This window comes from Pteropus medius, unplaced genomic scaffold, assembly GCF_902729225.1.
Source record: "Pteropus medius unplaced genomic scaffold, Ma_sr-lr_union100, whole genome shotgun sequence".
Lineage (NCBI taxonomy): Eukaryota > Metazoa > Chordata > Mammalia > Chiroptera > Pteropodidae > Pteropus > Pteropus medius.
The window spans coordinates 23168550-23192869 of NW_024349797.1; the positions used below are offsets into that span (position 1 = coordinate 23168550).

Here is a 24320-nt window from a genome sequence, read left to right on the forward strand (position 1 = left end):
TGCTGTCTGTTACTGCCCTCAAGCTGCCCGAATGCCGCCCCGCCTTCCTGGTGGGGCTGGAGCTAAGAATGGTTTTCACGTTTTTAAATGGGCAAAAAATTCTAAAGAAGGACACTATTTCGTGGCCAGCAAAAAGTATGTGGAACTCAACCTTTATGTCTGTAGATAAAGTTTTAGCTACACAGCGCCCCCACCCCATTTAGTCACTACATATATGGACACTGTCATGGGCTGTGACAAGACCGTGTGGACAGCAAAACTTAGGCTATTTACTGTCCAGCCCATTGCGAAAAGGGTGGCCCGTCCCTAATTTGCAGCGTCATTCCTCAGGTTGGAGGGTCTCAGGGCCCAGCCCTGGGGAAGGCTGGAGCCCAGGGCCTGGCACTGCCTGGGGCAGATCGTTTTCCTGTTACCTGGGACCTGCCAGCAAGCCACGCCTTAGTGAGGGGCGGAGCCGGGGCTCTGGGCGTGGTTTTCAGGGTTGGCATCCTCTCCACTGGATCTTGTGTGGATGAGTGGGGGACATGAGGTGGCCTGGCCCCGCCAAATCTCCTGCAGGGTTTGGGGATCCCTAGGAGGCTGCTGGTTAATTGATGGGTTTCAAAAGCAGCATAGATTCTGGGACCCTCTCTTGGGAGGGGACATCGGACAGAGGCTGAGGGACCCTGGTCCCCGCAGACATTTGTCCAGCCCAAAGATTCAGGCACAAAGGGGTCAGAGTCCTGGGGACAGTGGCTGGACCCAGTGCCCCTCATGCTTAACCATGGCACCTGGGCAGTGGCCTGGGGCAGGCGGGGTCCCGCGGGCAGGAGAGTTGGTAGGGGTGGGGGTGCCACGGCCTAGGGGCCCCTCCCAGCCAATTTGTTATTTTGATGATCTCTGGAAGAACTTGGGGATCTTAAAAGAGACAACATTCATTCATTTGTTCATTCGCTGCCCCATAGGCCCCCTCATCCGGCTGTTCCAGATAGGGAGCCCCTCCTCCCTTTCCACAGGTTCTGGGTTCTGGGCACTCATGTCCCGCACGCAGCCCCTGGGGTCCCCCCTCACCTCCCACCCTCTTCTTTAGAGGACCCGAGTGGGAACTGCTCGGGGGCCCAGGGACAGGGTGCAACGGCCCCAAGGTTCCCGCTGGCGGAGGGCGGATGGACCCAGCACTGCCGATGGCCGCCTGCCACTCCCGCTGCATGGTGTCCCCTCCTCCACTGCCCAGCACTCAGCATTGTCCTGCAGCTAGTCACAGGCGCAGCGACGTCAGTGTTCTAATTTGTAGTTCCCAGGTTCGGGGCTCCTCTCCCCGGCATTTTCTTCCTCCCAAGCCCCCTCTCCCCTCCCATTTCTACCCTTCGCCCAGTTCTGGTTTGGGGGGCAGCTCCTGTTTTCTGTCGGTCAATCCCGTCTATCTTCTCCCTGGGGACTCTGCCCATGCCGCCCCTCGCCGAACACCAACTCCATAGTAACCTGTCGAAAGAAAACCTGTTGCCTTTTAACTGCGTTTCACAGTCACAGCTACAATTGACCATATATTACGTCTGTTAAGTCATAGTCTTGTCATCAAGGGCACTAGTTAGGGAACCAGCTTTGTTCTCGTCTTTGGCATGAGCCCAAAGTCCCACGTCCTCCTCCAAACCACCAGCCTTGCCCCTTGGCTTTGGGGTGCTGCCATCTTCACCAGCCACCCAGGGTGCGTGCGGGGCTCTGAGTGCCCCCTTTGGTCGCTCTGCCTACCTCCTGCCCACACCACGCTGTGCTCTCACTGAGGCTGTCTGGGAGGTCTTCGTATCCATGGGACAACTTGCCCCCTTCACTCTTGTCACAAGGTCAACTAGTCCTTTGTGGATCTGATTGTCACAGAGCATGCGAATCGGGTAACGCCACCAGCAACACCACCAGAACCCTGGGCTTTTGACTGGGGAGGATCGCCAGCTTTATACCAGCAAGGGGGCCATTCGAGGGCGTGGGCTCCACCCATCATAACCCTCTTTACAGAGCTTGACAGTGGGCCCGACAGAGGTCTTATAGAGTATCAGTTAATTCACAAATACTTTATACTTTGGTTTATATTGTGAATGGTGCTTGATTTTTAAATGTTATAGTCTCCACTTGGTTCTTTTTGTAAATAATGACAGCCATTCCTTTTCCCTTCCATTCTTAACCCCTTTTACCTCCCCTATGCCAAGCAAAAGTGACCAAAGTCAGCATCCTGTCTCGTTCCGAGGTGAAAGAGGAGGCATGTCGTTTCTCCACTGAATGTAGTGTTTGCTGTAGGGTTTTGGTGCATAAATTTTATTAAGTTGTAGAAATTCTATTCTACTGCTAGTTGGCTAGCAGTATTTTTTAAATTCTTAAGTAGGTTGTTGGGCTTTTTCCTTTTTCTCTACAAGGATTGGGGTGCGATTTTTCTCCCCTCCTTTAGCCAGTTAATGAGGTTTTCTGAGGTTGAACCATCCTTGCAAGACAGATGTCCCCCTGGCACCGTGCTGCAAGTGCAGGTCAAAAGGCATGCCACTTCTTCAAACGTCCCACTTCGTCAAGACTGGCTTCCTGGTCATAATGACCCGATTAGCCAAGACTCTCTGTTGCCACCTGCTGGACGCCATTATACATGTGGCCTGGACGTCCCCTTTCCTTCCTTCCTGCATTCCTGGGACATGAACCCTTTGATCACCACGTACTTTTAAAATACACTGTGGGATCTAGTCAGCTAATACTTTATTTAGGATTTTTGCATCTGCATTTATAACTAAAACGAGTCTATAATTGTTCTTATCTTGGATTCTCCTTTATCTGGTTTTGGAATCAAGACCACACTGGCCTCATAAAATGAACTGGGCAATGTCCATTCTTTTTTCTGTTTTCCAGAACAAGTCCTGTAAGAAATTAATTGTTCCTTGAGAGTTTAGAATACTGAACCTATAAAAACATTTGGATTGGGGATTTTGAAAATAAGAGGTCCTTGACTAGCAGTTGAATCTCTTTACTGCTTGCTGGTCTATTTAAATTCTCTATTGCTTCATGTGTCAGTTTTGATGTTTTAAATTTTTCTAGAAATTGGTATATTCCATCCAGGTTTTCAGATTTGGCCCTCCTTTTGATTTCTTAAACTTTTCAATATCTGTATCTTCCTACGACAAGCAAGTTCTGTCCTTTTGGTCCTCCCCCTCCCCCGTCGCATTTTAATCCTAGCTTTAAAAAATTTTTTAAAGATAACGGAAAGCTGTACCAAAGCATCGCATCACCCTGACTTCCCGTATCTCTCAGCTTCTGGATTTCTTTCCTCCTTACTTCGTCCAAGCCTGTTTTCAGGGTAGGTCTTTGTGTGGCGATCAGACTTGAGGATATTTTTATTATGCTCTTGGATTTGAACAGAAGTTTGTCTGGATATGAAATTTTAGATGGAAAGTTATCTTCCTTCGGTACACGAAATATTATTCTACTCTCTTTTTACATCCATCGTTGTTGCTGAGAAACCTGATTTCTGATTTTTTTTTTTCCCTAGGCGATCTGTTCTTTCTCTGAAGCTTTTAGAATGTTCTCTGTGTCTTTGATATTCGTAAGCAAACTGTCACATGTCCAGGTGTGACTTTTCCTCATTTCTCACTTGGGACTCGATGGTGCTTTTCGAATTGAAGTTTCCCAGCTTTCTTCAAATCTAGAAAATTCACCTTCCTCGTTTCTTCGAATGTTTTCTCTCTAGTCCACCCTGGTGTCTGACTTTTCGCACTTTGATCCCAATCCGCGGTCTCTCGGGCTCCCATCTCTCAGTCCTTTCCCGCTGTCTTCTGGAGAGTTCCGTAACGGGAACGCCCAGCTCACCGCTCTTCCGCGGGATCAGCCCGCGTGTTCCTCTCACCCTCCACGCTCTTCCTTTCAAGTATTGCTTTTCATAACTTATTTATATTTTTCCCTGTTTCTTTTTAAAAAATGAGTTCATGCTACACATCACTAACATCTCCCCTCTTCCTAGGCATCCTGTGTCCGTCTTCCGGGCACGCCCTGGTGCTTGGGGGTGGGGCTGCCTTGTCACAGTGCTGTGCCCTTCGGTGTGGGCGTAGTTGGTCTGTGGCCCCATGTCCCTGCAGAGGTTGGCCTCCTGGTCAGGTCCAGTGCTTGGGGACAGGCCGAAGGGCAGGCCTTGCCCAGTGCGTTGGGACAGGAGGCTGGGCCCTGGGGAGATGGCCCTTGATTCCGCTGAACTCTTCATGACCCCAGCACTCACCTCCAACCCTAATCACGGGCGGGGGGCGGGGGGTGTCCGTCAAGAGGAATGGTGGTGGGATCCTGGGGCAATGGAGGGAGTGTTTGAGGGGGCCAGTCTTTCCTCTCCTCTTGGCCCTCTTGCTGCCAATAGCTGAGGGCCAAGGCTTTTCTGTGGTGAACCAGTTGCCATGGTGGAGCCCAGGCTGGAGGGGAGACAGGGGCGACTGCAGGGCCCCCTTACCCTCCCGCCACTTCTGGCACCCCTTCTCCGTCCAGCTGTAGCCCCCTCCCCTCTTTCGCAAGGTTCAGGGTTGCCTTTAGACTTCCCAGCGACGTGGGTTCCTGGAACCCGTGAGCCCTTGCCTTGCAGTTTCTCCGGGGTGACAGGGGAGGGCGACAGCCCTGGGGAGGGGCCCCTGCCCCAAACTTTCCACGCGCCCAGGTCTCAGGGTAGGTCCAATTCCTTGGCCAGCGGCTCTGCTCCCCCCCACCTATTTGACCCTCACCCGCCAGCTCCCTTGGCCACGGTCTAGGTTTTCCTCCCCAGAGACACGGGGGACGGGGGTGGGCGCAGAGTGAGACCCTCGGACGCCCTGGAACACCGCGTGGCGCCGCCTCAGCCTGCACTTCCTGCAGCTCCTGCCACTGGACGGGGAACTCGTTCTGGCCTCAGGAGCCAGATTCAGCGCCTCGGACACCAGCTCGGACCTGGACTGCAGCGCAGGTGAGAGGGCGAGGCCGGGGCCGGACGCGGGGCCGGACGCGGGGCCGCGCGGGAAGGGCGAGGTCCGCGTTGGAGCGTGCCGGGGGCGGGGCCACGCGGGCGTGTCGGGGGCGGGGCCCGGCTTAGGGGTGGGGCGTTGTCGGGGCGGGGCCCGGGGAGCGTGTCCTGGTTGGAGGGCGAGTCTGGGGGCGGGGCGTGGACGGGCACGTCTCCGCGAGGGCCCGGGCCGGGCTCAGGCTCGCGCGTCCGCGCAGGTGCCCCTGCCGTCTTCCTCGACCCCGACCGCTTCTCCTGGCACGACCCGCGCTCGTGGCGCTCCGAGGCCGCGGCTCACGGCCTCTTCTTCGTGGACGCCGAACGCGTGCCCTGCCGCCACGACGACGTCGTCTTCCCGCCAGACACCTCCTTCCGGGTGGACCTCGGCCCGGACGCCCGCACCGTGCGCGTCCACAGCGTCTCGGCCCTGGGCCAGGTAAGTGGGGGCGCAGGGACGAGGCGGCTCGGTGTCGGCCCCGCGCCGGGCCCTGGCAGGGCTCCTCCCCCAGCGCCTCCAGCCCTGTAGTGTGGACCCGTGGGTTCTGAGCACGCCGATATTGTCCCTTCCTCGGGCGGGCTCCGCTGGCGTTTCGGCCACCGTAGAATTTCACGCGCGACGAGGACCTGACTGTTTTCCTGGAGTCTCGGGCCGGCCGCCTGCGCTTTCACGGTCCGGGCACGCTGAGCGTGGGCTCCGAGGCCTGCGCTGACCGGTCGGGCTGCGTCTGCGGCAACGCCGAGGTGAGCAGGGCCCACAGCGGGCGACGTGGGCACCGCGCGGGGGCGGCGGCGGCGGCGCTGGGCCTGGAGCCGCTGCACCCAGCCGTCTCCGGCCCGCTTGCGGCCGACCTCGCGGGCGGCCCCTCGCCCTCCCTGCGCTGACTCCGCTCCGCCCCCAGGTGCAGCCGGGGATCTGCGCGGCCCTGCTCCAGCCCCTGGGCGGCCGCTGCCCCTCGGCCGCCTGCAGTGACGCCCTCCGACCGCAGGGGCAGTGCTGCGACCTCTGCGGTGAGCGTCCCCGCCCGGCCCCTGCCTGGCTCGCTCCCAGTCTCAGTTTCCCCATCGGTCCCTGGCCCGCGCGGCGCTGACCCCTACTCTCCTGCCGCAGGAGCCGTCGTGTCGCTGACCTACGGCCCTGCCTTTGACCTGGAGAGGTTCCGGGCGCGGCTGCTGCACGACTTCTTAACCCTGGTAATGGGGCCGCGACCCAACCCGGGTCCCCACCACCTTCGCAGCCCTCGCCTGGGACCCCCCCAGCCTCCTTAGTGACGCGTCCACTCTCTACCATTTGACCCCGTCCCCACCGTCGCCGAGGGGCCGAGTTCTCGGGCCAACTCTGTCTTCCTCTCCAGCCCCAGTACCAGGGCCTGCGAGTGGCCGTGTCTAAGGTGCCGCGCCGGACCCAGCCCCGCGAGGCCACGGGCGCGGGGGGCGACACAGAGATCCAGGTGGTGCTGGCGGAGACGGGGCCCGAGACGGGCGGCGCGCGGCGGCTGGCCGCGGCCCTCCTGGCCGACCTCGCGGAGCACGGTAACCGCGGACGCCCCGCGCGCCCCCCACCCCTTCCCCGCTGCGCCCCGCCCCGCCCCTCCCCGCCCGGGGGAGACTGAGCCCCGTCCTCCGTTGCAGGCGAGGCCCTCGGGGTCCTGTCGGCGACCGTCCGGTTGTCGGGCGCGCCCGGCGGTGGCGGTTCGGCGTGGGGGCTGGGCGGGTTGCTCGGGGCACTGGCGGCCGTGCTGCTGGTGTTGCTGCTGGTGCTGTTGCTGCACTGCACGGGGAGGCTCAGGTACGCGGGGCGGGGCCGCGGGGTGGGGCTCGGGTACGCGGGACGGGGCCGCGGGGGGCTCACGAGAGTCCCTACCCGCAGGTGGAGGAGGCGCGACGCGGCGGTCCCCGCGCCGGAAGAGCCGCACCTGGGCTTCCAGAACCCGATGTACAAGGAAGTGCTGGTGAGGGGGCCGTGGGGACTGTGCGGGCCTCCCCGGGCCGGGCTCGGCGCCCGCCGGCCCCTGACTCTGCGCCCCAACCCCTCAGCCCGTGGCCGGGCAGGCGGACGCCCAGAGCACCAGCCAGAGCTACTTCAACAACCCGCTGTTTGCCGAGGCCGAGGCCTGAGCAGCCGCCGGACGCGCGTCTCCTGCCCTCCCCCTCGCCCCGCCGCCCCGTGTCGCCTGGCCGACTGTGCGGGTCCCTGGCCCTGTGGGACCCCCGCCTCCCGCCCTCCACACCTTCCAATCCCCGGCGTGCCAGGCACGGTGCCCTTGCCCAATAAAGGGTTTCCTGCACCTGCAGTCCGTGGGTACTCTGCCCACTGCGCCACCTCCCTTGCCCCTGCCTCGCAGTAGCTGGGAGGGCATTGGTGACAGTTGCTACCTGAGTGGTGGTCCTCAGAGCCCGTCCCCGCCAGCTGCGTGGCAGGCCACCAAGGGCAGCCCTGAGCCCTACCTGGTGACTAGTGGCTTCTCGCCCTGCGACCCAGAACTGGGTCAGGCTGCCCCTGGCACTGGAGGAGCGGGTGCAGGAAGCCTGCGACCCCTAAGGGAAAAGGGGAGCGGACTAGAGCCCAGGAGGTTGAAGCACTGGTGAGGGTAGAGAAAGGTGGGCTGTTGGCTCCCCACCTCCCCCCATGCCATGCCAAGCGGCTCGGGGCCAGCTAGGGGAACGTGACTGCCTCCGGGCTGCCTACAGTCCCAGGAACACAGTCCTGGAGCGATGGGGTGGGCCAGTCCCTTCTGGAGGCAGCAGGTGGGGCTGTCCCTGCAGTGGTGGAGCAGGTGAGTGCAGGCAGGGCGCAGCCTGCTGAATGGGTGGTTTGGTGCCCATCACTGCAAGGCCAGGCCTTGCCCTCCCCATTCTGATGGCTGTTCTGATGGGGGCAGCGGGGTGGCGCCAGGGCTGAGCAGCCCCAAGTAGGACACCCACCCTACTTTGACTCTGTGTAAAATTGTACTGCTAAGTGACCTTTCTGTGTAACCAAAAAAGAGCTTAGAAATGTCGTCAGTCCTTGCCCCAACCCCAACCTCCCAACCCCAACCCCTGCTGACTTCTGACACTGGGTTAATTTTTCATAGCCCGTCGCCAGAGCCATGCTTGGCGGCTGGCGTCTCGTCTGCGAGGCTGCCCCGTGTTGCATGCGGTTGTCGCTCCTGGTGCTGTGCAGCAAGGACGCCACCGTTCGTTGTACAGCGGCATTTCAATTTTAACACATGGCTGACACTTGAGCGCCTGTTTCAGACTCACGCCAGGGGCCTTGGCCTCATGCCGCACGGACACCACGCGGGGCCGAGACTAACCCACCTGCCCGGAAGCCAGCCCCGTGCCCACTCGCCACTCTTCAGTGTTTCCAGCTGCTGCGATTCCACTCGTGTTTCTCAAAGGCTCCACCTGTGCCTCGTGTGGCCTCTGCCACTCCCAGGCCCCTTCAGAGGCAGGTGGGAAGAGCGCCTTCTGTCCCCTGGGAGGCCAGGGCTGTTGTGATTTGCCAAGACAATGGGAGCAGAGGGGATGTGAAGCCCTTCTGGGCAACTCTGGAGCCAGCATGTCTGAAGTTTGTCACATTCCTTCCCCGCTGTGACCACGGAAGCCCCGCAGTGAGGTGGCCTGGCCCTGGGCGACTGCGCCGGTAGAGGGGCTGGTGTCACTGTGGTTGAGACGGGGAGCTCCACACATGCCACTGAGGGCGGGCCCCGCCGTGCTGACTGGCACAGAGCCCCAGGGCCACCACAAAGTGCTCACTGGTGGCTCCTGGCATGTCATTGTACCCTCACACCACCCTCGCTGGCAGGTCTCATCACTGCCCTCGCTTTACCAAGAACTTTCTGTGGGGCAGGGCAGGGGGGCTGTCTCAGCAGGGCAAAAAGAACCCCCTCCGGCACAGGCTGCTCCCTGCCCTCAGGAAACTGACTCCTCAGGGAGGCCACGCAGCCCCGCCTCCCAGTGACTGGCGTGGGCAGGGTTCTCTCCTGCTCTAGGCAGCCCCAGGACCCAGGAGGCCTCCACCGACAGCTTGGCAGGTGCGAGGTCCCAGGTCCAGAGGCCACTTGTGCCTGTCGCGTGACCCCCGAGGGAATGGCCAGCAACAGTTCCGCAGGCAAAATGGCTCTTTTACTGCCTTTAGGGCAGGCAATTCCAGCACAGGGCATTCCTGGGGCCAGACACTCGGGGCCAGATCATTACATTCAGGAAACCGAGAACTTTAAAACTGTGCCTTCTGCTTTATTGACAGGTAAATTGTTCAAAAATGTTCTCACGATTCAATAATTACAAAGACTCAGACTTACATTAAAAAAGTAAAAACCAGAAGCCCCAGCAGGTGCCAGCCCCAGCAGAAGGCTCAGGGCGTGGGTAGTGGGCAGGTGCTAGGTGCGTGACACCCGCAGGCGGGCCGGTGGCAGCCACGTCACTCAGTGCTGACTCCAGGTAAGTGCATGTCTCATCCAGCGCTCCAAGAACGTCGACTGGCGGGAGAGCAGGGAAAAGCCAGTGCTGGGCCGCGAACAAGCTGTGTGCCGGCCGCTTCAGACGGCCCGCCAACCCGATGACTCACACGTGACACGGAAGGCAGAGTGAACACAGGTGAGGAGCTGACCACGCCTGGGCAGGGACAATGTGCAGCAGTACTAGGTGAGGCTAATGATCCACACGGGAACCAATCACGGGGCTCCATGCAGGGGCAGGACGGGGCGGGTGGGGCGTCTCGTAGCCTGCCCTTGGGCACCTAGGCCTCTGGCCTCCTCGCCCAGCGGCCCGGGGCCTGGCTGGCTGCACAGGACTGTCCACTTTATGGCAGGGGCAGAGGCTGTGAAAGCGAGCGGGGAACAGCACAGCTGACTTCACAGTAGTTTACTGGCGACACTTCGTGGTTGTGACCGGGAATGGACTAACACAGGGGACCCAGGGTAGGGCGGGCGTCACTCGTAATGGGCCTCATCCATGGCCACAAGGTTGGCAGAAGGGCTTCTGCACCTGACTCTGATGGCAAAATGAATAAAAGGCCACTAACCAACTTCCTCTTTCCTGTCTTTGACATTCTAGTGACGGCGCGAACGGCACAGCTCTCCCACACTCTCCGCGGTCCCAGGAAGCAGTTTGGGGACGGAGGGCGCAGGCTCGTGACCGAGGCCGTCCGGGGCCGTCCGCTTCCTGAGCAGAGCGGTGCCAGGGCCCCCTGGGACCTCTTGGCTTGTTCTGGGCGGGAGAGGCCGGGTGCTGGCCCCTCGTGTGCAAACGGAACAGCGTCGCCTCACCTCACAGCTGCGTAGGCGAAGGGTCCGGTCTCCTGCCACGAACAACGCGGCCTGAAACCGATCACTGTTAGCCAGAGAGACTTTTTTCCATCTCCATATCCACAAAGTGATTCTACATTTCCTCGGACAACACTGGAGGGTCAGCTCAGTCTTGGCACTGGTGTTGGAGGCCACCCTTGGCTCCCTGGCCCGTGGTGGTGAGGCGGTGGCTTCAGGCGTCATAAGCCGGTTGCTCCAGGCCTTCGAGAGGGAGCTGGCTCCTGTGGGGGGAGTTGGGGCTCGGAGGGCCACTGGGGTTGGAGCTGTTGGATGGAGTCGAGTGTTTGGTGGAATCTGAATCAGGCTGTGAAGACAAAGGGGACAGCATGGAAACCCGGTGCCCTGGGCATGCGCAGTGCAGGGCGTGCTGCCCAGCCCAACGTGGGTGTTCGTGGGGGACAGGAGTGGCCACGGCTCCCTCTTTTCTTATTCTGAGAGCACCCACTGGTCCTTAAGCTTGCTGGTGAGAGATCATAAGCCAGAACCCCATCAATGACTTAGTGATTATAATTACCAAAGAGAATGACCAACACCATGCAGAAAGCAGACACCACCATAATCCAGCAGTCACAAGCCACAGACGTGACATTCACGATAAAGAATGAGAAACTTTCTCAACGTGACAGTCTCCATGAAAAATCCACAGCCAACTTCGTACTTGACAGTGAAAGACAGAGCTTTCCCTGAGATTACCAACAAGGCAAGGTTGGACTGACTCTCCCCACCAGTCCACACCGCAGAGGTTCTAACGGCAGCGATTAGGCAGGGACAAGAAAAAGGCACCTCAGCTGGAACAGAAGTGAAACCATCTCTGTTCGCAAATGATGCGACTATGTACGGAAAATCCCAAAGACCTCAGCAAAAAGCTAAACAACTTCAGCGAACTCGCAGGTTACAAGATCAACACACAAACATTAGATGTGTTTCTGTTCACCAGCAATGAACCATCTGAAAGGAAATTAAGAAAACAGTTCCGTTTATAACGGCACCTGAAAGAATCTCAGGCAGTTTGAAGGGCGCCGGGAGCCCTGCCTGTATCATGGCAACAAGAGACGCGGGCATCCAAAATCAGAGGTGAGGCCCGCACACCCCGCATACGAAGCCGGCCGAGGACACGACCGAGAAAGTAAGGTTAACACGTCAAGACCAAGGATTTATCCTCAGGATGCAAGGAAATCCACTCTCATGACATTAACAGGTAGGGAAAACAAGATTAAATTCTTACAGTGGCAACACAATCATTGAAATTCTTAAGAATAAACTTAGTAACCACAAACACAATCTGCAGGCGTGAGGGCTCACTGTCCCTATGCAGGAATCGGGATGAAGACCCCAAATTAATCTCCCAAGTCAATGTAACCCCAATTTTCACCTCTTCATTACGGGGCCAGCAACCTGGTTTTAAAATTTACTTGAAGGAGAAAATAAAAAATAGCTAAGAAATTGCTGAAAAGGGAGAACAGAGAGATCTGCTTTGCCCGATTTCCTGTTACAGGTGGTGCTGGCGGAGAAGTGACCCATCTCTGCGAACAGAGGTTCCAGAAGCAGAAACGTCAACAAAGGAATTTAACACGAAATAAAGATGTTTCAAGTTGGGAGAGACATGAGTGGCACAGGGCCAGTGCCATCTAATTTAGAAAGAAAGCAGCTCAGGTCCTTGCTCACTCATTCACACTCAGCCATACACACACAGACTCCATACACACTCGTCCTCGCACGGTCTTACAGGCACACACAGGCACATATATACGTTTTCAGGACGCAGTAGCAAACAGCAAAACCCCCCAAACTCTCACACTACAGCATTGTTTATCTTAAAAAAAAAACAACACAAAACTGGATTGCATAAAATTAAAAACTACGATGAAACTTAAAACGCAAAACGTTAAAAGGTTAGTGATACTGGGAAAAGTATTCGCAACAGTAACACCCACAGCTTACGGTTTCCCTGGCTCGGGAGCGTGGAACGCTGGGCCGACGGGCACCAGCAGGAAGGACGAGGACCGTGAGCGACGAAACCTTTTTGGTTTTGCCCCGTCAGCCCAGCCGTGAAGACGCACCCTCTGTGCCGGGGTGCGGTTTCGGGAGTGGAAGGCATGGCTGCCGGCTCCGCGCCCCGTCCCTTGGGAGCGGCCCCCCCGAAAGGCCCACGCTCGCTTCCATGCTGCTCCAGTGCCAGCCCTTTCTCGCCCCACACCCTGTCGCACGCAGGGGAAACCGAGGCGCAGAGCTATGCCTCCTCACGCACGAGGAGGCTGCCAGTGGGCAGGGCCTGGACACCCAGGAAACCTTCTGAGACAGGGTGGCCCCGGGCTGGCCTCGTGCCCTGCCCGAGCGGCCATCACAGGAAGGAACAGGCCAACATGGAAGGCTCTCCGAGGCGGAGGCTGCCCGTGCTTCACGGAGCACACCCAAGGGACGTCATCTCTGAGGGTGTGACGTGGCACAGAAGAGCCTAGGAGGGGACCCAGGGGAACTTCCCTCGGCAAGGCTTTCGCTTCTCAGTCCCACAGTGACGGCCTCGCCCCACGACCCCTCTGGGCTCAGATGCTGTCTGCCAGTCTGCCAGGCCTGGCCTGGCCTCTGGGCGGGGGAACAGGGGAACAGGTGACTTGAGGGCGGAGCCTGCAGGGAGGCCCGGCTCCAGGCTGCAGAAGTCTTGACCTAAGCAAGGGACAGTGCTGCTCAGGCCATTACCCGGAGGTGGACACTCACACCGTCCTCTGACAGGCTCACGGCCACCATCCATGTCACCCTTACCTGCTGTAGTGCAGCCCGAGAAGTCACGATCGGGGAGCCCAGGAGGGACTGGGGACAACTGATGGGGCCTCGTGCCATCGGGCTGCCCTTCCTTCTGTGGGTGGTGACTCAGCCGCACCCCTGGACCCCTAGGTGGCCCTCTGGGCCCCTTTGGCTGTGCCCGGGAAGATGGGCCTCTCTCAACAAAAGGTCACTCCAATCCTCCACGCAGTGCGCCGCGAACACCCGGCAGGCAGGTCTCACCTCTTTGTCAAAGTCCTGGTCGGGATCCGACATGCTTCTCAGAGGCACGGCCACTCCAGGCTCGGGTCCACCTAGGACACAAGGACAGCTGTCATCTCAGGGACAGTGCGAGCTGAAGGGAAGGCCCAGAGTCCCAGCCTCCCAGACCCCATGCTCAGGGCCCTGGGTACCTGACGACGGCCAGGAGACGTAGGGCTTGGTCCTGGGCGGGGGCTGCCGGGACAGGCTGCTGGGAGCAGGGCCGGGCCTTTCCTCCTGGGAGAGGGGCACAGCGCTCTGGACAGAACGGAGAGCACGTGAGGGTGAGTGGGGCGCCCTGGCTGGGAGCGCAGGCCCCGGGCAGAGCCTGGCCGATCCCAGAGGCCCAGCAGGCCGGCCAACTGCAAGGTCTGCTGGCAGACACGGCCGGGGCCTGGGACCGCAGCGAGCCCGCTCAGTTCAGTTTTGAGCTAAAAACTGGCAATAGCAATTTTAGACCAAACTGAGATCTGAAAAAGGGTTAAAATGTTACTTAATTGTACCAAGGGGTTACTTAGAAACCACTTTTGATAGCCAGCTTTGTCATCAGACACTAACAGGCACTGGAGAAACACAGGTGCCCGGGTAGCCCCAGCTCCTAGGAGCAGCAGGAGGGGTGACACCGGCCAGCCCTGTGGTGGTGAAAACGCCAGGGAAGGGCTGCAGCAGGGACCGCGTGCCAGGGGCCACCTGCCTGCGCACGCACGGCGGTCAGGAGGGAAAGGCCGGCGGGGCGGGGGTGGGGAAAGCCGGCCGGGGGCTCACCAGAGGCAGGTCCATGAGCACCTGCATCCCGTCGCCCGGGCCCATGTGGGCCACATGGTTGAAGTTGGTTGGGTTGGAAATCATTTTGGATCTCAGTTCCGGGTCTCGAAGCATCTCCCTGGGGAAAAGGGAGAGTGTCTGAGGTTCGCGCGTGCGCAATCCCCCTGGCTCCAAGGTGCGTCCCTTCCCGGGACGACGCCCCCGCTCACCGCCGCTGCTGCAGCCTCTCCTCCTCCGGCACCTTGAAGACGAAGCGCCGCTTGCTTCGCGTGCGAAGCATCTGCTTCTTGCTGTTATCGGAGGTGTCCGGCACGCTGAGTGCCGCACCTGCGGGGAGGATGCGGGGTTACCCCGGCGCTCGGGGCGCTCTGCTGGGCGGGACAGCGGGCGCCGCAGGCAGTGGCCGCCCGTGGAGAGGCTCACCCGAGACCTTGCTCTTGAAGTAGATTAGGCGTGGGGGCTCACAGTTGAGGAGGTTGAGGGTGCCTTCTGAGTTCAGGGGCCGTATCTGCCGGAAACCAGAAGGGGTGGTCACGTGGGGCGTGCGCGGGAGGGACCTGCCCGTCCCCCGGCCCAGGCCTCACCCTCCGCAGGCCGATGGTCTGGACCCACTCCATGGTGCGCACGTCAAAGACGTCCACGCCGTACTCGCTGTACACCGTGACGTGCGACGGGCTGCAACCTGGCACCAAGGAGCAAAGTGGGGTGAGCGGGTGGCCCCGCCGCCCCCGGTCAGATGGGGACAGTGGGGGCTAGGCGTGGACACCTGCCCTTCCCACTCGACCAAACCTCCCACCAAATGTCAGGCCGGCACGACCCAACGTTCGCATGCGTCACCGTCACTCCCGTGACTCAGTGGCATTTGAAACACCACGCACAGACGCTGAGGACGACCTTCCTGAAGTTTTCACTTAGCGCTCACGTGATCGTGGTGAAAGCTCACTACACGTCAGGCCCAACACATCTGACGTTCAGGGAGGGGGCAGCGGTCCTGTTTTGTGAGGTGAATTTCTTCTAGGAGACATGCCAAGGAGTCAGGTCTCTGAGTATTTAAAGTCAGCTGCACAGGTCCAGGCGACGACCCAGCCCGGCCCATAGCACGTGACCTCTAAGGCCTGGCCCCCTCTGGCTGTCTGGTCTGAGCTTACACACGAGTGACGGCAACCATGATTCTGCAGCGAGCTCTGGAGCTGGTGCTGTCCGTCCCTTCTCGTTTTAAGTGATGGACACCGTCAGGGCGTGATGGAAAACCCACCTAGCATACCAAAGATACGAGACCTGGACCGCTGGCCCACGTGGCATCTGAAGTTTAAGGGGACTTTCCCTATGTTTCAAACTGCAGTAAAAACAAGACGGAGAAGCAGCCATGGATGTCCGCTGCTCTCACGTCCTGCCAGGAACGGGGAGCCCATGGTCTGAGGCATGCTGTCGTCACACTCAGCCTTGCCCTGTCACCACGGTGTCCCCGGCACCATCTGGCAGATGGCTCCAGCCTGACTCCCGGTCCTTCTATGCTTAAAAATTAATCTTTACCATGTCCCACTTCACTAGCTGAAGATGAATTTTTAAAATCTGCTATGTTGCCATTATGTTCCAAACGGGCCGCACGGTCAGCCTTTCTTTTGAATACAAAAAATGAAAATAAAACGAGTTTAGGAAGCAAACAAAAGATGCTGGAAGTAGTCAACAAACCGTCTCGGAGGTGACAGTTCAGACAAAATGGGAGGCCCCTGAGTGTCACATGGAAAAAAGATGGTTAGAGAACCTGGGGTCCCTGTCCCTCCGCACAGGGCTCTCGGGCAGCACCTCTCACTATGGGCGTGTGGGCCCCCATCCGCGAGGGGCCAAGGAAGGTCTCTGCGTGTGACTTGCTGATGAAGGGCGCACCGGGCTGAAGAGAGACAACTGAAAAGCCAGCATCGGTGGAGAGAGCACAGGCTGCGGCCTCATGGAGCTGAGTCTGGCCCGACTGCTGCGGCGTGCTCACGCGAGCCATCTCAGCTCCGTGGCCCTCAGCGTCCTCCCCGGTGACATGGGACTGACTGCCCGCACGTGACGGGGAGGATGAGCACATGTGTGCACTCAGCCCAGGGCTCGGATACGCAGGATCATCCCACCAGCTCTAAAACTGGCTTAGCGTCTGCACTGTGCAGCGGGAAGTGACCTGGGATCAGAGCCGAGACCAGGCGGCATCCACGTGGCTCACGCACGGCTGAGGTCATGGGAATAGCACTCAGTGACCTGCGTCCTTTTTGACGTCAAACTTTTCACAAAGTGAGCCTTCTAGAGGGAAAGACCTGTGGTTCTGAGGCCATCCCTGCACTGGCTGTCTGCGAAGGCCACGGTGCGTGGCAGGGGAGGACACGAGTGTCACGGCCGTGGGCCCTGGGCCGCCCACCCAGCCTCCGCCCTGGCCCAGGGCTAATGAGTCAGGACACACCCACTGACCCCTTGAGAGCCAACGGCAGGCAAGGCACCTCGCGGGCCTGGGCTCCTGGTCCCAACACCCTGTGGTTCTCTGCCAGCCTGGCAAAGCCGGCCCCGAAGGAGGCAAAGGTTGTGGTCCTAGATAATTTTACAGGCGGACACCAGCCGGACCTCCCATTCCCACAACCCCATTCCCTGGGGCTCAAGATGAACGTGTCCCTCTGGCTCACATTATCACTGCCTGGTTTTCCCGACCTGCTGGTTCAGCAGTGCAGACCACCTCAGTAGTTAGCGCGAGGCGGGGCTCTGAGGTCAGGGTCTGTTGAAGGTGGGACAGCAGGCCAGGCGGGAGGTGACCCCGCGGAGCCCAGACTCCTGTGGGCTTGCTCTCCACGCTCTCGGGCCTTGCACGACTCCCGCCCAGCGCCACTACTCACACAGAAAGCCACTTCGACTAAACACATCGAGTGACTCAACTGCCTTCCGGGACAGCCCCGACCTGACCGCTGTCGGAGAGAGCTCGCCCCAGGAGGCTCGGCTGGGACCCTGGAGCCCCGGCCCCGCTGGCCAGCCCAGACACCTGCGCCGGTTTTCCAGGCTGTGTATGTTCACGAGTGACTCTTCGGCGAGGGGCTCCTGCCACGCCCGGGACAGGGAAGGCGCCATGGGCGGCAGGCTGGCGTGACAGGGAAGAGGGCCTGGGGCCACCTGTGAGGCCACTCTCAGCTGGCCCGGGAGGTGGATCGGGCCATTTTCTCCCGCGGAAACCGCGGCGCCCGGCGCCTCAGCCGGGGGAACTGGGAGACGAACCAAAGCAAATAGGACACGTGCCGACGGGCGATGTGAAAGCAGCGGCGGGGGGGATGGCAACAGAAAACATATACATACTACAGGCGACAGGCGCCGCAGGCCACATGAGCTCCTGCATGCGTGACCTCCGGCCTTGTGGGTCCACGTACAGTCCCATGTGGCTGAAGCAAAGCAGGTACTCCTCGCTTTTGAGCTCCACAGCACAAAGGGCGTCAAAAGACTGCTGGGACAGGAAGGCAAGCGAGGGGTCACCGGGATTTACCAGGGTCACAGCCGGCCCGTCTCCCTGGGTGCTCAGCAGCGAGAACCCGGAAGGGTAGCCGACACAGAGCTTGTCCTTGACCACGGCCATCCACTGCACAGTGCCAGGGGCCACGACCTCACTGAACTTCCTGTGGAAAGGCCTAGTCCTCTGGACCTCGTAGCAGAGGACCAGCCGCTTCACCGCCACAAACAGGCAGGTGGCAGAGCCCCTCTTCATCGTCCCGACCGCCATGAGCTGGCAGCCCTTTGTCTCTGGGAGCTTGACGTCGACGCTGCCTTCGGCCCCGTCGAAGGCAGACCAGGGGCAGAGGTGGACGTGGCGGCTGCGGCCGCAGAGGACGGCCGCCACCTTCTCTCCGGGAGCAAGCTCGATCTGGTACACTTTCTTGTAGTCGGCGACGCGGACGATCACTGTGGAGGAAGCCTGGCGTGAGGCCACGCGTCTGTCACGAGCCACTGCACCCTGCCACCCTCACTCACACCCTCTGTCTCTGCTCCTGCCACCCCGCACAGCCCCGCGGCCCCAGGGCCCGGCTAGGACATGCTGCGTGCGGGATGATGGCCCTGGCCCTCCCTCCAGCTCACCCCTGAAGCCGAGAACCCTCGGGTTGCTTCTGGGGAACAAGGGACTGTCTCCGAGCTCACCAGACCCTTGGGTGAACAAAGCACCGACCCCCCAGGCACCTAAACTAACCCAACACCCCGGTGCCCTAACTCTGTGGGCTTGCCCTTGACCTGGACCCCGAGGCACGAGCAGCCGTGCACACCCTTCTTTCACGTGGTCCGGCGTGTGGACACCGGCCATCAGGAAAGGGACACTGCCCACCACAAAGCAGCCCTACTCCGTGGGGCGGCACCGGGGCCTGGGCGCAGGGCTAGTCCCACGCTCCTTGTGCTTCTGACCCTAGACCAGGGCGGTGAGGAGGGGTGACGTGGGCGCTTTGCCTGCTCTCACTGGGACGGAGGGCCAACGCGCACGACAGCCAACCTAGCGCTGTGACCTGCGGTGGGGAGCTTTGCCCCCAGTCTGGGCACCCGTGGACACTCAGGGGACGTTCCATTTGTTCCATTTGATTTTTCTTGGCTGTTGCCTTTCCCTCTCTGTATAAAGTTCTCTGATGTGATGACAATTTGCACATCCAGTGACTTCATCGTGGCCCCTGCATGTCCCTACCTCTGACGCTGTGCTCGTCTGCACTGACCAGGCAGGACCCAAGACAGCGCAGGGTGGACCCTAGCCCCTGGCCACTCACCATCACGGGTCACCTCTATGACATAGAGACCTTCTTCTAAGCCGACCACAATCCTATCGCCATCTGTGGGCAAGGACACAAAGGACATCGTTCTGTCAGCACAGACCGCCCGCTTCTTACACGTGGGGCAAGGACAACTTCAGATGGACGGCAGGAGAGCGGGGCGGCGCCGTCTGACGCACGCGGCTTCCCACCCCTGAGGACGACGGGCACCCGCAGCGGCCGCGGACGCACCCAGGATGGCGGCGGCCAGCACGGCCTTGATGAGGGGCAGCGCGCTGTCGTAGGCCTCCTGCGGCGTGTGCACCGCCTGGTTCCGCAGGCGGTTCTTGTGGAGGATCGACTGCAGCCCTTCCAGGATCCCGACCCACTTCCTCTTTTCGTTCTCGTTCTCAGTCAGAATGAGCAGTGAGCTGGTCTTAGAAGGGGTGCCTAAGAGAGACGCCGTCACCTTCGTGACAGAAACAAAGCAGAGAGAGGAGCCGTCAGACTAGCGACCCGGCCCGGACGCCGCCTGCCCCGGACGCGAGGACCCGAAGGATGCGCTCCCGACGCAAGGGTGACCGTCAGGGAAGGCCCCCAGCCCGGGCCCTTTTCCGAGGGGCCCGCAGAGGCCGAGGGCTCCTGCGCCGTGAGCAGGTGGGGACGCAGTTATAAGCGGCGCCCTGTGGCCCCTGCTCATCAGATTCTGTCACTCCTGATCGTGCCTCAACTGTGATTGACTGGCCATTTTACAGCTGCCTTCTTGACCAACCTAACTGCAAAAGATTCTCAGAACGTGTCCAGAGACAACAGGCAACAGCGGCTCCGACCAACGCTGCCCAGGTCTGCCTCTGTGCGCGTCCCCCGGCCCAGGGAAACCCGGACCCCCAGCTGCTACAAAGTGATCACCTTTTAAGCACACGATGATGGCAATTTTCTGTATTGGATACGTGAAGTGCTTTCTGAGTAGCGATGTGATTTAATAAAAACGATTCACGGACTCAGTTTTCTGGTCAACCAAAACCTCGCCGTGTTTATAAAACCCCCAGGGGAAGGGGCCGGGGGCGTCTCGGCCTGACCCACCATCTGGAATCTTCCTGATGCCACAGGGCCTGACACTGACCCAGCGGGGACTCTGCCTCAGCCAGCGAGAATGCGGATGAGCAACGTCTGCTGACTTTCCCCCGTTTTGTTCCAGTTCGCGTCCAGTAAACGCTCAGGAGAGGAGGGGACGCTCCAGCGTCAGCATCCTAGCGCAGCCGGGACGCGGACCACGCAGGATGCGGGACGGGAAGGAGGGCCAGCGCCGGGGGGAGCCGGGCCGAGGAAGAAGCTGCTGGGAGGTGCCCCAACCAAAGGGCGCCAGCACGTACAGAGGAGTCTGCGGCTTGGCGAGGGAGGCGGGCGAGGGCAGGGTGGGCACGAAGCGCGCGGACTCGGAGCAGGAAAGGAGGGTGGGACACGGGACGGCCTTCCGGGCGCACAGTGAAACGCTCAAAGAATCGTTCGGCTTCAACCATGGGAGTTTTTTCACGGCTAATGAAGCGACTCTAAGAATCAGAAACGGCGTACCCTGAATATGCACGGAACGTCTCGGCGGGAAGCGTGTATGACGTCCGAGGCCAGGACCGAGCTCACGGAGAACTCTTCATCTCTGGTGAGAAACACGATGTTCAGGATGCTGGGCAGGGAGCATGCGCGTGCGTCTGCCCTCCGCCCGTGTGCTACACGTCTCACGAGAAAGGAAGGACACTTTTCGTGACAGTTGTCTCGAACACCTGGGTAAGAAGGTGCTTCCACTGACAATGCCGACGAACAGATGACTCAAGAATCCTGCGTGTGTTTCAATGATCAGGGACGTCTGAGAACTGAAGGGTCACACTGTTCTAGTCCTAGTCAGACTGTCCTCGCTACAAATGCCACCTCACTGATTAGGCCCATATCTGGCTACCATCGGGCAGCTCCTTGGCTGTCACTTTTAAAGGGCATAAAGCATGCTGAGACAGCCCCGGGAGCCCCATCTCCAGCGTGTGCTAAGCCCTGGGCTCTACGTTCCACGCGCTACCCCTGCAATGCCCACCAGTGGCCTCTTCGTCACCAGGCTAGGGCCTACTCGTGCCCAGCAAGGGACAAGCAGAATCACCAGGCTATTTTCCAAAACACAGGTCCCCAGCTATTCGGCCCGCCCCGCAGGCTGGGGACATGGAAAGTGGAAACCGTTGTGGAGGTGACTCTGCTACCTGGCTGTCCTCGGCGGCACCTGCCATAACACCCTTGCCCACCCAGAACCAACGCTGGAGACCGAGGCTCCAGGCCAGGCCCTAACCCTGGGCAGGTGCCAGCACGCTCACGTCATCTGCAGGTATTGTCCTGTGTGGCCCTGGGGGTTGGTGACAGAGGGACAGGAGATGACACAGCAGCAGCAGCAACAGCTTCCCACGCCAAGCCCTCGGCTAAGCCTGTCCCATCTGTTAAGTTTTTAAATCTCCACGACAACCTTCCAACCTCCATGACATTACCACTGAGCCCATTTCACAAACAAGAGTGAAGCATCAACTACAAGGAAGCCTGGAAGGAAGGGCGCACCCTGCTGTCTCCCCGTGATGGGTGCTAGGGGGTGCCCCGCTGTCTCCCAGGCTCGGTGCAAGGGGGAGCCCCACTATCTCCCTGCGCTTGGTGCTCAGGAGGCGCCTGACGAGGCTGGAGGTGGTAAGAAACGCTGCCATACAGCCAAAGGTCGCACAAAGCCCAGAGCTCTGGATCTGTCACAAACAAGAGTGCCTGTCAGGGCCCGAGAGCAGAGACACCCCATTCAACGTGTCTCTGAGAAAGTTTCCACTTGTTCTTGGGGCATGTGGTTTTCTTATGTTAAACGCTCGTTTGGCATGTTTTCCAGTGTAAAAAATGTCAAAAGCAGGAAGTTTCTGGCATGCAGTTAAGCACCTGTTCTCGGAACAGCACCGTAGTTAAGGGTGTGCAGGTAGACGTGAGTTAGATCAAGCAACAAACTCGTCTTGGCGGAAGGCGTGTTCCAACTCACGGGGCGCGGGCGCGGGCACGCACCTGAGATCCAAGACCTGGCTGGCGACGACGCCGGGCTGGGTGGACTTCCCTTCAGGCAGGTCGTAGAGAAAGAGCTTACAGTCACAGACGACCGCGTATGCCCGCTGCCACCCCTTCTTCACCCCGGTAGGCTTTGGGACCTACAGATAGACAGTGACCACGTCTCACTGGGCCACGCGGGCCAGTCACGACCGTCCAGGCAGTGGCACGTGGAGTGCGGGGCCCTAGGGGCCCTCCTGGAGGCGCCTCTGCACCCGCCACCTCCCTCTGGCTGCTGCGCGCTGGCCTGCTTCGCTGGGGACAGCACCCCACGCCCCGCCGGGCTGGTGCCCAGAGTCCCGTCTGGATCCTAGGAGTCTCAGGGCACTGCTGGGGAGGGGCTGTGCTCCCAAGAGCTAACGTGGGGACAAGGAGAACACCTCGGCCAGCAGGTGCGCTCACACCGGCACGGAGCACTACGATGCTCCCGCGGGACAGGCACTCGGCGCCGGTGGGCACAGTGGTCTTCGCAGAGCCCTTGGCTCTGGAACCTTGTCTTCCAAGTGTGCAGCCCAGGGGGCGGGATGGGGCCCTGCTCCTTCCCCAGGACCCGCCCCGGGCTGTCCTCACTCCTACCTTCACGTAGCCCTTGTAGGCAGTGCCCACGCCTCTCTGCACGTCCACGCCGAGGGGCCGCCGGGACTGCTCGGGAGGGATGGGGCACACCTGTGGAGCGCTGTCCTTGCAGGAGACGTGGCAAGCGAACGAGCACACTGGAAAAGCGAAGGTGCATGTCAGCAACGCCACGTGGCAATTCCCAAGTGTCGCCAGAAACGGCCCAGACCCTCGACTAACCCGGTTCCCACCAAAGCTCAGGGGCTGTGGCCCGGGTGACGTCTCAGCACACCCACAGCGGCACTCGGGAGCGAGGGCCCGACGGGGAAGGAGCGTCGCAACGCTCTGCCTCTGGTGCTCCCAGAAGGCCCTGCGCCTCACTCCAGCTAGGTTTCAGAATCACCTCGAAGAACACGACCCGCAGGTCTGTGACAGGGCGATGGTGTCAATGACACGCAGGGGTCCTGGCAGCCAAGCAAAGGCCCACGGAGTTTAAGTAACAAAGGCAGAGGCTTCTGTGGCCCTGGCACACAAAGGAAATGCGACTTCTACAGAGCATGGCGGCCAGCCGACCAGCGGTGCGGAGTGCGCTCAGGGCCTGCTCAGCCCCAGGGCCGTCACCTAGCATCACGTGACCTTGGCTGGTGGCACAGTACCGGTCATGTCACCGAGTGAGAGCACAACACGGGCTTCACCACTGACAGTGGTTGTAGCCAGGAGGCACAGGTGACAGGGCTTCTCCTCAGAGGACCTGACAAGGGACGGTCTTAAAGTCCTTTTTACTCCCTGCTTTTGCTAATTTTCCAAAACGACTATGATCGTTTGGATTGTTATCTCTTATGATCAACAATCAACAATAAATGACCTAGAACAGCGGTCCCCAACCTCTGTGGCAGCAGGGACCAGTGCCCTGAGAATCTAACGCCTGATGACCTGAGGTGGACCTGACGTGGTGGGGCCGGCGCCGGCGCTGGAAGGTTCACTTGTCCACCTGCAGCCCGGTTCTTAACAGGCAAAGACCAGGACCAATCTGTGGCCCAGGGGCTGGGGACCCCAGCCCTAGGCCACACTGTAAGCAGGTGTCCCCCACCACGGCAAGGATTCAGGACTGAACTCCTGGCCTTTACTGAGAATTCACAGGACTAAAAAGAGAGAATCTGTTCTCAGCTCACAGGACTTCTTTTCAGCCCTATTTGCCTTTATAATAACTGCTCTCCCCTGAGATGGCCGGTGCCAGGGGACACGGGGGACACGGCAGCAAGCAGACGGACACTCACCCTCGCAGGCGTAGCCCTGCCGGATCAGCCCCACCATCAGGGAGGTGCAGTGGCTGCATTGCGTGGGGCTGGAGAAGGACTTGATGCTGAACTGGTGAGCTTTGGGCTGGAGGAAGAGCATCGAGAAGGTGAAGCTCATTTGAGAAAAGACGCGTCCATGTGTGACTGAGCTCACAAAACAACCTGGGCACGATCTTGAAAAGCTGAAAATGGGCAACTGTGCGGTGAGGTGTGCGGGCCCTGGGCAGCGCTAAGCAGGGACCGGTGGTGAACACCCTCCCGAGGAGCCGGAGCCAGGAGGAGTCGGCACACGCCTCCTCCAGAGAAGACTCGCTACCGCGGACAGAAAGGCCGCCTGGCTGGGTGCAGCAGCGGCGCGGCTGACGCTTGGTCTGGCACAGCCACCTCACCGCCTAGAGCCTCCTGGGGGGCTGGCCCGGGGCCGCAGTGTGGGGCAGGCTCCCACCTACATCAGCCCTTCCATGTGACACCAAGAGACATGCAGGAAATGACCGGCAGCATGGTGCTAACGGCAAGAGCAGGAAGGCCCGCTGTCCCTCTTTGGGAGAAGGGACGCATCACGACCCCATCGGCAACGGAGGAAGTGTAAGGCCACGTG

At 60.0% G+C, this 24320-nt stretch overlaps 2 protein-coding genes across 2 annotated transcripts in view; one reads left to right on the top strand and one right to left on the bottom strand.

Annotated features, from left to right (window-relative positions):
• AMN (amnion associated transmembrane protein) overlaps window positions 1-9242 on the top strand; it is a 10816-nt gene extending 1574 nt beyond the window's left edge. Inside the window, exons 3-12 of the mRNA XM_039884364.1 lie at window positions 4588-4650; window positions 4837-4924; window positions 5179-5396; window positions 5564-5701; window positions 5860-5968; window positions 6069-6151; window positions 6313-6490; window positions 6590-6746; window positions 6828-6909; window positions 6995-9242. Of these exons, the coding sequence (XP_039740298.1) occupies window positions 4588-4650; window positions 4837-4924; window positions 5179-5396; window positions 5564-5701; window positions 5860-5968; window positions 6069-6151; window positions 6313-6490; window positions 6590-6746; window positions 6828-6909; window positions 6995-7075 (1197 nt within the window). The 3' untranslated portion in view covers window positions 7076-9242. The remainder of the gene's footprint in view (window positions 1-4587; window positions 4651-4836; window positions 4925-5178; window positions 5397-5563; window positions 5702-5859; window positions 5969-6068; window positions 6152-6312; window positions 6491-6589; window positions 6747-6827; window positions 6910-6994) is intronic.
• The window catches only part of CDC42BPB (CDC42 binding protein kinase beta), a 92746-nt gene continuing 77580 nt past the window's right edge, over window positions 9155-24320 (bottom strand). Inside the window, 15 exon segments of the mRNA XM_039884288.1 lie at window positions 9155-10521; window positions 10523-10549; window positions 13249-13319; window positions 13419-13524; window positions 14032-14149; window positions 14241-14358; window positions 14455-14539; window positions 14616-14713; window positions 17347-17943; window positions 18786-18848; window positions 19020-19236; window positions 20340-20421; window positions 21831-21970; window positions 22446-22582; window positions 23702-23807. Of these exon segments, the coding sequence (XP_039740222.1) occupies window positions 9991-10521; window positions 10523-10549; window positions 13249-13319; window positions 13419-13524; window positions 14032-14149; window positions 14241-14358; window positions 14455-14539; window positions 14616-14713; window positions 17347-17943; window positions 18786-18848; window positions 19020-19236; window positions 20340-20421; window positions 21831-21970; window positions 22446-22582; window positions 23702-23807 (2496 nt within the window). The 3' untranslated portion in view covers window positions 9155-9990.